Genomic DNA, 12,250 nt, shown 5'->3' on the forward strand with positions numbered 1-12,250 from the left:
TCACCAGCGGGCATGATCCCGACGTAATTGCCAGGATCATGTCCCTGTGGATTTTTGACCAGGACAGTGTTCATGCTATGAGACAGATGGAAACCAGACTGGGACACTCGAACAGGGAGAGATGGACGAGGAATTGGGTGGCAGTGATTTGTTTGAGGACACCTTGGAGCGGAAGGGAGGTTGTTCGTGGGCAAAAATTCAAGAGGCCTCAAACTTAAAATTCTCAGCCCTGTGTTTAAATCCCTCCATAGTCTTGCCCCTCCCTATCGTTTCCTCCAGCAATACAACCACCCCCACTGCCCCACACCCACTTGAACCTCCATTCCTCTGACTCTGGCATGTTGTGCTTCCTCCGTTTCACTCCACGCTTGGCAACCGTACTTTCAGCTACCTAACCCCCCACACTCTGGAATTCCATCCCTAAACTCCTCTGTTCCACTTCCCTCATCTTTAAGAAACTCCTCAGAACCCACCACTTTGAGCATCTTTTGGTCTGGTGCTGGAAGAGGGAAATAGGATTACATGCATGGAGAATCAGCAGTGATACTGTGCAGGTGCAGCAGAGGACGTCCAAGTTCGAGCAGACGGATGTCGTTCTCTGTCCAAATGAGACTGATTTCATAAACCAATTAATCTGGGCTGTGTCCCCTTTCATCCCACTGAAGTTAGCTAGTTGTCTTTATCTTTATCTTTGACTTTACCTGTTATTAGGTTATGATCATTATTTCCCAAGTCTTCTCTTATCTTCAGGTCACGTACTTAACACCAAGAATCAGATCTAACACCCCATCTTTCCTTGTTGGAGATGCAATTTTCTGATTAATGAAGGCATTCTAGAAACCGCTCTCTTTTTGACCACAGACATTTGTCTTATCCGAGTCAACCTTCAGATAGCAGAGAACGGTAGCATAGTGGTTATGTTACTGGACTAGTAATCCAGAGACCTGATCTAATAATCCGGAGATACAAATCCCACCATGGCAGCTGTGGAATTTAAATCAGTTAATTAAATAAATCTGGAATAAAAAGCTAGTATCAGTAATGGTGACCATGATTGTCGTAAAAACCCATCTGGAAAGAAATCTGCCGTCCTTACCTGGTCTGGCCTATACATGACTCCAGACTCACAGCAATGTGGTTGACTCTTAACTGTCCTCTGAAATGGCCTAGCAAGCCATTCAGTTGTGACAAACTGCTACAAGAAACAATAATAAGAATAAAACCAGACAGACTGCCCAGCATCGACCTCGTCACCAGCTTCAGACACGACAAAGGCAAACTCAGCCCAGTCGACCCTGCAAAGTCCTCCTCACTAACATCTGGGGACTTGTGCCAAAATTGGGAGAGCTGTCCCACAAACTAGTAAAGCAACAGCCTGACATAGTCATACTCACAGCATCATACCTTTTAGTCAATATCCCAGACTCCTCCATCATTATCCCAGGGTATGTCCTATCCCACCAACAGGACAGACCCACCAGAGGTGGCGGCACCGTGGTATACATTTGGGAGGGAGTGGCCCTGGGAGTCCGAAACATTGGCCGCGATTTTATCGATCAATGCGGCTTGGGGGCGGGTCAGCTGGTTTCCAGGTTCCAGTCCCGCCCCCAACTTCATCCGGCCCATGGACGTGATTTTATGTTGATTGGCCCGCCCTGCAGGCTTGCCAGCCAATTAAGACGAAGCCGGTCAGATGATGTCATTTGATGACGCGTCACCTGCCAGTTTTCTTAAAGGGTCCACGCACAATTTTTCTTTGACAGTTCATTTCTCAGTGTTTGACAGCATTGAGGTGCTGCAAACACTGACAATGACTGTTCACAGGTGAATTCTTGCTCTCCAGTGACTCCCTCCTTAGGCTGGAACAGATGACAGCTGCAGGTGAGGTTACAGAAGCGATCTGTCACTGGTGACAGAGGTTCTCCCAACGAGGTGGGACTAGACATACAATTCAAAACTTGATACCTACAGAAAAGAGTAAATACATTAAAAATGAATTTCCCAACATTTTCTTACCTCTGAAACTCACCAGTGCACCATTGGATCCTTCACACCACTTCTGCAGCTGTCATCAATGCAGAAACATTACAGCAGACTCACAACACGCCACACTTACCTGGCATGGTGTCCAGACATCAGGAAGCCTGAAGTAGAAGTGTCAAAATTGCAAAAGAGCTTGTTAACTGCCTTTAACAGACAGTTAAGTGGCTATAATCCTCTTCCCACCGCTAGGTGTCGGGTCCATGCGCAAATCGGGGACCCGACACTTGGGAACCTTGATTGGAGGCGGGTTGACAGCGGGTTTCCTGCCCGCTGTCAATCTTTGCGATTTTGCTGGATGTCCCGCCTCCAAACCCGCCCCCTGAGCGCTGGCAAAATTCCGACCATTGACTCCGGACCTCATGAAATCTCATGGCATCAGGTCAAACGTGGGCAAGGAAACCGCCTGCTGATTACCATCTACTGCCCTCCCTCAGCCGATGTACTCCTTCATGTTGAACAGCACTTCGAAGGAGCACTGAGGGTATCAAGGGCACAGAATGTACTGTGGGTGGGGGACTTCAATGTCTATTACCAAGAGTGGCTCGATAGCACCACTACTGACCGAGCTGGCCGAGTCCTGAAGGACATAGCTGCCAGACTGGGCCTGCAGTAGGTGATGAGAGAACCAACACGAGGGGAAATCCTATTTGACCTCGTCCTCAACAATCTACCTGACGCAGATGCATCTGTCCATGACAGTATTGGTAGCAGTGACCACCGCACAGTCCTTGTGGAGACAAGTCCCATCACTGAGGACACCCTCCATCGTGTTGTGTGGCACTACCACCGTGCTAAATGGGATAGATTCAGGACAGACCTAGCAGCTCAAAACTGGGCATCCATGAGGCGCTGTGGGCTCTAAGCAGCAGCAGAATTGTATTCCACCACAATCTGTAACCTCATGGCCCGACATATCTCTCACTCTACCATTAATGTCAAGCCAGGAGACCAACCCTGTTTCAACCCTAACTGTAAAAGCTTTTATAGATATGTGAAGAGAAAAAGATTGGTGAAGTCAAGCGTGGGTCCCTTGCAGTCAGAATCAGGGGGATTTATAATGGGGAACAAAGAAATGGCAGACCAATTAAATACATATTTTGGTTCTGTCTTCACAAAGGAGGACACAAATAACCTCCCAGATATGTCGGGGAACATAGGGTCTGATGAAAGGGAGGAACTGAAAGAAATCAGTATTTGTAGGGAAATGGTGTTAGGGAAATTGATGGGATTGAAGGCGGATAAATCCCCAGGGCCTGATAATCTACATCCTAGGGTACTTAAGGAAGTGGCCCTAGAAATAGTAGATGCATTGCTGATCATCTTCCAACATTCGATGGAATCTGGAACAGTACCCATGGATTGGAGGGTAGCTAATGTTACCCCACTATTCAAAAAAGGTGGTAGAGAGAAAACGGGGAATTACAGACTGGTAAGCCTGACATCGGTAGTGGGGAAAATGCTAGAGTCCATTATAAAACATGTAGTAGCAGAGCACTTGGAAAACAGTGACAGGATCGGACAACGTCAACATGGATTTACTAAAGGTAAATCGTGCTTGACTAATCTACTGGAATTTTTTGAGGATGTAACTGGTAAAATAGATAAGGGAGAACCAGTGGATGTGGTGTATTTGGACTTTCAGAAGGCTTTTGATAAGGTCCCACATAAGAGATTAGCATGTAAAGTTAAGGCACATGGGATTGGTGGCAAGGTATTGACTTGGATAGAGAACTGGTTGGCAGACAGAAAGCAAAGAGTTGGAATAAATGGGTCTTTTTCCGAGTGGCAGGCAGTGACTAGTGGGGTACTGCAGGGATCGGTCCTTGGACCCCAGCTATTCACAATATATATTAATGATCTGGACAAGGGAACTAGATGTAATATCTCCAAATTTGCAGACGACACAAAACTGGGTGGGCGTGTGTGCTGTTAGGAGGATGCCGAGAAACTCCAGGATGATTTGGACAGGTTAGGTGATTGGGCAAAAGCATGGCAGATGCAATATAACGTGGATAAATGTGAGGTTATCCACTTTGGTGGCAAAAACAGGAAGACAGATTATTATCTGAATGGCAATAGATTGGGAGAAGGAGAAGTGCAACGAGACCTGGGTGTCCTTGTGCACCAGTCGCTGAAGGTATGCATGCAGGTGCAGCAGGCGGTTAAGAAGGCAAATGGTATGTTGGCCTTCGTAGCGAGAGGGTTTGAGTACAGGAACAAGGATGTCTTGCTGCAGTTGTACAGGGCCTTGGTGAGACCACATCTTGAGTATTGTGTGCAGTTTTGGTCGCCTTATCTGAGGAAGGATGTTCTTTCCATGGAAGGAGTTCAGCGAAGATTCAGCAGGCTGATACCTGGGATGGCAGGAATGACATATGAGGAGAGATTGGGACAATTGGGCTTGTACTCGCTGGAGTTTAGAAGAATGAAAGGGGATCTCATTGAAACTTATAAAATTCTGACAGGGCTGGACAGACTAGATGCAGGAAGGATGTTCCCGATGGTCGGGGAGTCCAGAACCAGGGGTCACAGTCTAAGGATAAGGGGTAGGCCATTTAGGACAGAAATGAGGAGGAATTTCTTCACCCAGAGAGTGATGAACCTGTGGAATTCTCTACCACAGAAGGCAATAGAAGCCAATCCATTAAATATATTCAAGAAGGAGTTGGATATATTTCTTAAGGCTAAAGGGATCAAGGGATATGGGGAAAAAGCAGGGACCGGGTCCTGAAATTGGATGATCAGCCATGATCGCATTGAATGGCGGAGCAGGCACGAAGGGCCGAATGGCCTACTCCTGCTCCTATCTTCTATGTTTCTATGTTTGAATGAGGAGTGTAGAAGAGCATGCCAGGAGCAGCACCAGGCTTACCTAAACATGAGGGGCCAACCTGGGGAAGCTGCAACATAGGACCACATGCATGCTAAAAAGCAGAAGCAGCCTGCTATAGACTGAGCTAAGCAATCCTTCAACCAATGGATCGGTCAAATCTCTGCAGTCCTGCCACATCCAGTCGTGAATGGTGGTGGATAATTAAACAACTGATGGGAGGAGTAGACTCCATGAACATCCTCATCCTCAATGATGGCGGAGCCCAGCACGCGAGTGCAAAAGACAAGGCTGAAGCGTTTGAATCATAGAAATCTACAGCACAGAAGGAGGCCATTTGGCCCATCTTGTCCATGCCAATCCATTTGCAACCGTCTTCAGCTAGAAGTGCCGAGTGGATGATCCTTCTCGGCCTCCTCCTGAGGTCCCTACCATCACAGAAGCCAGTCCTCAGCCAATTCGATTCACACCACATGATATCAAGGAACGGCTGAGTGCACAGCAAAGGCTATGGGCCACGACAATATCCCAGCTGTCGTGCTGAAGACTTGTGCTCCAGAACTAGCCACGCCTCGAGCCAAGCTGTTCCAGTATAGCTACAACACTGGCATCTATCCGACAATGTGGAACGCTGCCCAGGTATGTCCTCTCCACAAAAAGCAGGACAAATCCAATCCGGCCAATTACCGCCCCATCAGTGTTCTCTAAATCGTCAGCAAAGTGATGGAAGGTGTTGTCGACAGTGCTGTCAGGCGGCACTTACTCACCAATAAGCTGCTCACTCATACTCAGTTTGGGTTCCGCCAGGACCACTCAGCTCCAGACCTCATTACAGCCTTGGTCCAAACATGGACAATAGAGCTGAATTCCAGAGGTGAGATGAGAGTGACTGCCCTTGACATCAAAACTGAGATGAGGAGAAACTTCTTCACTCAGATGGTAGTAAATCTATGGAATTTGCTACCCCAGAGAGCTGTGGAAGCTGCAACATTAAATAAATTTGAAATGGAGATAGACATTTTCCTAGCAGATAAGGGAATTAGGGATTACGGGGAGAGGGCAGGGAAGTGGACGTGAGTCTAGATTCAGATCAGCCATGATCCTATTGAATGGCGGAGCAGGCCCGAGGGGCCGTATGGCCTAATCCTGCTCCTATTTCTTATGTTCTTATGTTTTTATGACTGAGTGTGGCATCAAGGAGTCCTAGTAAAATTGAAGTCAATGGGAATCGGGAAGAACTGGCTGGAGGCATACCTTGCACAAAGGAAGATGGTTGAGGTTGTTGGAGGTCAACCATCTCAGCCCCAGGACATCGCTGCAGGAGTTCCTCAGGGCAGTGTCCTAGGCACAACCATCTTCAGCTGCTTCAGCAATGACCTTCTCCTAATCATAAGGTCAGAAATGGGAATGTTCGCTGATGATTGCACAGTGCTCAGCTCCATTCACAACTCCTCAGATAATGAAGCAGTCTATATCCGCATGCAGCAAGACCTGGATGACATTCAGGCTTCAGCTGATAAGCGACAAGTAACATTGATGCCACATAAGTGCTAGGCAATGGCTGTCTGCAACAAGAGAGTATCTAACCACCGCCCCTTGACATTCAACAGAATTACCATCGCCGAATCCTCCAACATCAACATTCTGGGGGGGTCACCATTGACCAGAAACTTAACTGGACCAGCCACATAAATACTGTGGCTATAAGCGCAGCTCAGAGGCTGGCTATTGTGCAGCGAGTGTCTCACCTCCTGACTCCCCAAAACCTTTCCACCATCTAGAATGCACAAGTCAGGAATGTGATGGAATACTCTCCACTTGCCTGGACGAGTGCAGCTCCAACAACACTCAAGAAGATCCAGGACGAAGCAGCCCTCTTGATTGGCACCCCATCCACCACCTTAAACATTCACTCCCTCCACCACCGGCATACCGTGGTTGCAATGTATACCATCTACAAGATGCACCGCAGCAACTCACCAAGGCTTCTTTGACAGCACCTCCCAAACCCACAACTTCTACCACCTAGAACGGCAAGGGCAGCAGGCGCATGGGAACACCACCACCTCCAAGTTCCCTTCCAAGTCACACACCATCCTGACTTGGAAATATATCGCCATTCCTTCATCGTTGCTAGGTTAAATTCCTGGAACTCCCTCCCTAACAGCACTATGGGAGTACCTTCACCACGCATACTGCAGCGGTTGAAGAAAGTGGCTCACCACCACCTTCTCAAGGGCAATCAGGGATGGGCAATAAATGCTGGCCTTTCCAGCAACGCCCACGTCCCAGGAACGAATTTAAAAAAAAGTTGAAGTTCCAATTGTTGCAGCTCTGTTGTTATTACAAACTTTTCTAAATTGAACACAAATCTCATCCTTGTTTTTTTTTAATTCATTCTGGGGATGTGAGGGTCATTGGTAAGGCTGGCATTATTGTCTATTCCTAGTTGCCCTTGAAAAAGTGGCGGTGGACCTTCCTCTTTCACCACCGCAGTCTGTTTGCTGAAGGTGCTTACACAATGCTGTTAAGTAGGGGGTTCCAGGATTTTGACCCAGCAACGATCAAGGAACGGTGATACATGTCTAATTCAGGGTGGTTTATAGAATCATAGAAATTTCCGGCACAAATGGAGTCCATTCAGCCCATCGTATCTGTGCCGGCAAAAATAGCTATCCAGCCTAATCCCACTTTCCAGCTCTGGTCCGTAGCCTTGTAGGTTACGACACTTCAAGTGCATATCCAAGTACTTTTTAAATGCGATGAGGGTTTCTGCCTCTACCATCCTTTCAGGCAGTGAGTTCCACACCCCCACCACCCTTTGGGTGAACAAAGTTCTCCTCAACTCCCCTCTAATCCTTCTACCAATTACTTTAAATCTATGCCCCCAGGATATTGACCTCGCTGCTAAGGGAATTAGGTCCTTCCTATCCTCTTTATCTAGGTCCCTCATAATTTTATACACCTCAATTAAATCTCCCATCAGCCTTCTCTGTTCCCAAGAAAACAACCCCAGCCTATCCAATCTTTCCTGATAGCTAAATTTCTCCAATCATGGCAACATCCTCGTAAATCTCCTCTGTACCCTCTCTAGTGCAGTCACATCTTTCCTGTAATGTGATGACCAGAACTGTACGCAGTACTCTAGCTGTGGCCTAACTAGTGTTTAATTTGGTGGTGAGCTGAGAAAGTGGGATAAAAAATGGGAGATGAATTGTAGTAGACTGCAGGATACAATAGAGGAGAGGAATCAATGAGTACTGGTGGATAGCTCATAGATAACATTGGTGGATTAACATGTACTTCCATTATGCTAACAGATCTTTTATTATTTATTAACTCAGACTCTATCTGAGCACCGCCATCAATAAAAACTTGTCTTTCCTTGGTTGAAATTGTGTCCTTAATTAATAATTCTTTCGTGTATCACTGTCTGTACTCTATCTGTTAGCTATCATCCCTCGTCTGTCCGATAACACCTGCCTCTGTATCCTTTCTAGTTCAATTTTCATTTTCTTTTAGTTTTGGTCTGCTCTGTTTGCCTCTACTTTTACTATTCTAAACCGTCTCCAACTGCCATGATTGCATTTTCTGTAAGGACATTGCACAGTCTGTTTCAGTGGAAGCCGTGTTCGGTTCCTCTTTTCTAAATAGCTTATCCTTGCTCCAGAATCCCTCCCAATGCCCCAAGAATCTGAAAGCTTCCTTTCTACATTACCATGACATATCTAATCTGTTTCTCTTCATTTTTTTAGACTGACAAGATGTAGCAACTGGCTTGCATCAGGGATCTGTTTTGGGACTTTCCTATATGATTTTAAACATAATATTAAATAATATTAAAGTTTGTTGACTATACCAAATTAGAGGACATGGCAAACTGTAAGGAAGAATGCAGGAGAGATAAGTAGGCTTGGGAAGTGAACGATATGTGCCAATGCACTTCATTGTATGTAAATGTGAAGTGGTACATATTGTGAAAAAGAATACAGAAGGGGAAAAAATTAACATTTCTACACATTTTTTATTTGGTGTTACCAAGGGTTGAAACACTGAATTGTAGCTGAAACAATTGTTCCTTTTTGACTATATCTGCAAAATAATTGATGTATAAGTGGGTGCATCAAATGCTAATTAGATGATTTAAAAATAAACAATATTTTAACGGGTTCTTTAAAAGGTAGTATCCTCTGGATGTGATAATGTTTTAAGTAGATGTTGAAGTATTTTAACATACTATCAATGTAACATGTGTACATTCATCAACAGAATTGACATTACCACCATACTTCTATGCACTGAAAATCTTTTATGGTCAGTTTGCCGTTCAACTCAAGAATTGCTTCAGCCTTCGGAGGATATGTCACGATGGATCTTTACCATTCATAACCATTGCAATGCACTTCTTGCTGCTCTTGTTGTTTTAACATCACCTCTAGACAAACTATATGAGTAAGTGAATTAAAATACATTTATTAGTAATTGCAAAAATTGTTGGTTAATTGCAAAACTGACAATTCCATATAAAATAAGTTATGATTAACTAGGTGACCTGTGGAATTTCTCATGGGTATTCAGAGTTCGGGAATGCGATTGTGATGTTCAGTATGATCATATTCTGAGCTGGAGAGCAGAGCATAGCTTGGAGTGTAACTCAGAATTTTACAATTTGAATCAATGGATTTGAAGAAAATTAGGGGTTACCCTGTTTAGTATCACCAAAGGTGCAACAACCTGTGATGCTGTGACGGCGGTTGTACTGAGAGAATTTTTTCCCCTTGGATCTGATTTCCAATTAGAATCTTGTCTGTGAAAGGAAAATAATGTTTGTCTAAACAGAATTGGATTGTTTGTTGAAGCCCAGAACTTTTTATGATTGAGAAAAACTAGCCACTCACAGATTGTACCAAGATTTCCTGTTTGTTAGCCCTATTCTATCTTGTCTAGTACTACATTAGACTGAGGAGAAAATGTCTGTTAATGGGGGTTTTGTCTACCACACATTAGTGACGTATGCATTTTGGGAGATGTAGTTTACCAGTGTAGCATGCGCAGAGGGACGTTTGTAAATTCTTGGTTGAGCCTTTTCATTTAGGGAAAGCTCAGATAAAACAATGGAAACTACAGAATGCAGCAGAACTGAAGCCCTACATTTCATAGGGAAGAGAAGACCTATGCAGAGGAAACTTATTGAAGCTAATCCTAACATACAAGCTGGAATTTTAATCGGGAGGCAGGTTGGGAGCAGTGGGGCTAGGAAGTGGTCGGGAAACCCGGGAAAACGGGTTTCCCGCAGGCCCTGCTGAATTTAACAGCAGCGTCTGATTTGCATTTTAACGATCTGTTTCCCACCTGCAGCCAGGCAGATGAAGAGGCTGGCTGACTGCGGGTGGGTAGGCTTGCGGCACTAGGCCGCAGAGAGGAGGGAGGGAGGGATCGGGTGGAGGCCAGCGGGTGCTCGGGGGCCAGAGGAGGATCATGGGGGGAAAGGGAAGCATTAGGGCCAGGGGATTGGGGTGGGGGAGGGAAGCATCAGGGCCAGGGGATCAGGGTGGGGGAGGGAAGCATCAGGCCCGGAGCATTGGGGAGGAGGGAAGAGAGGATCGAGGCCGAAGTACCGGGGCGGGGGAGAGGGAAGCATGGATTGGTGCCGGTGCATTGGTGGGGGTGGGGGGAAGAGAGGATTGGGACCAGAGCATCGGGGGGAGGGAAGCATAGATTGAGGGGAGCGAGGAATGGTGGGACAGAGGATCGGGGAGAGGGGGGCAGGGAAGCATCGGGGCCTGAGGATTAGGGGAGGTGGGAGAGAAACATCTGGGCCAGAGGATTGGGGTGGGGGCGTGTGGGGGAGGAAAGCATCGGGGCCGGCGCTTCAGGCAGTGGGGGGGGGAGCATGGATGGGGGCTGGAGAATTGGGCGGGGGGGGAAGCATAAATCGGGGCTGGAGCATCGGGGTTTGGAGGGAAGCATCGGGGCCGGCCTAAGGATCATTGCTGGGGGGATGAGAGAGGAATGGAGCTGGCCTGAGGATCATCGGTGGAGTGGGGGGCGCTCCAGCTTTGTGCAGGAGGTCAAGACTGCAAGAAAGGTCCTCTACCCACAGTGGGCAGGAGGCCCTTCAGAAAGAACGATGTGGGACCACGTCACCGAATCCGTCACTGCCAAAGCCAAAGTGCAAATGTTAGTCAATGCTTCGATTTGTACTTAGCCGACTATAGTCAAGTCTGATGTTCTGTTGTTTTAACCTGCCGTTACTTTATTTCATTGGCTTTATATAGTAGTATTAATGGAGTGAGTGTTTTTTGCCCAACCAATCTGTTAATTATAATTTTCAATTTTGATTTTGTCAGAGTATTTCGTAATGGTTTCTGTGAATATATCTCTACACTACCACTGGAACCAGTGAACAGTGGCTTACTGGAATGGTTACATTGGATTCAACCCTCCTGTTTCTCGAATGAATCACACAGGTAAATATGAAGTTTCCACATACTTTGTGAGAGGATACTGAGATTTTATGAATCTAGAGTTCTAGGCTCTCAATTACTATTTTAACATGTACCTTAAACTTTGCAGTTGCTATCCATGTTTTATTTCCCAGATATACAGTGAATATAATTGAATGAAAAGATACGATGCACTCTGATTTTGTTGCAACAGGCACACACCAAATCACTATCACTCACCAAAATTAGCCCTTTGGGCTGTCCGTAAGTCAATATGAAATGATAACTTCCCATCGTTATCTATTATATACACTGAACTGTACATAAGGGCGATAATGCAATGTCCAATGACCATAGTACTCATGTACAATAGGCATCAGTCCCTAAATTATTAGGAACTGTGGCCTGTTCCGTGCCTGTTGTGCATTGTAACAACAGCAACTTGCATTTATATAGTAATTTTAATGTAGGAAAATGGCCCAACTCACTTCACAGCATAATCAGACAAAAATGAACACCAAGCCAATGAAGCAGATATTAGGGGGGTTGACCAAAAGATTGATCAATGAGGTAGGTTTTAAAGGAGGAGAGAGAGGTGAACAGGCGGAGAGGTTTAGGCAGGGTATTCAAGAGCTTAGGGCCTGAACGCATGGTTGCCAGTGGTAGGGCGAAGGAAGTGAGGGAAGCATAAGAGGGCAGAGTTGGAGTTCTTGGAGGTTTGTAGGGCTGGAGGAGGTTACAAGGATAGGGAGGGGTGAGGCCATGGAGGGATTTGAACGTGATATGCAAATTTTAAATTCAAGGCTTTGGTGGACCGGGAGCCAACGTAGGATGTGCTGAAGTTTTGGGAGGGTGTAAGAAAGGAGGCCAGCCAGAGATCGTTGGAATAGTTGACTCGAGAGGTATTTAAAGCATGGCTTGGGTTCCCTGC

The 12,250-nt window shown here is 46.0% G+C and overlaps 1 protein-coding gene across 2 annotated transcripts in view; it reads left to right on the plus strand.

Annotated features, from left to right (window-relative positions):
- Positions 1–12,250, plus strand: part of kiaa0825 (KIAA0825 ortholog) — a 755,168-nt gene that overhangs the window by 267,883 nt on the left and 475,035 nt on the right. For both annotated transcript variants that reach the window (XM_085988737.1, XM_085988745.1), the window contains 2 exons: positions 9,143–9,325; positions 11,224–11,343. In XM_085988737.1, coding sequence (XP_085844863.1) covers positions 9,143–9,325; positions 11,224–11,343 — 303 coding nt within the window. The remainder of the gene's footprint in view (positions 1–9,142; positions 9,326–11,223; positions 11,344–12,250) is intronic.

Source organism: Somniosus microcephalus, chromosome 1, assembly GCF_052327205.1.
Source record: "Somniosus microcephalus isolate GS21.2 chromosome 1, FLI_Smic_1.0, whole genome shotgun sequence".
NCBI lineage: Eukaryota > Metazoa > Chordata > Chondrichthyes > Squaliformes > Somniosidae > Somniosus > Somniosus microcephalus.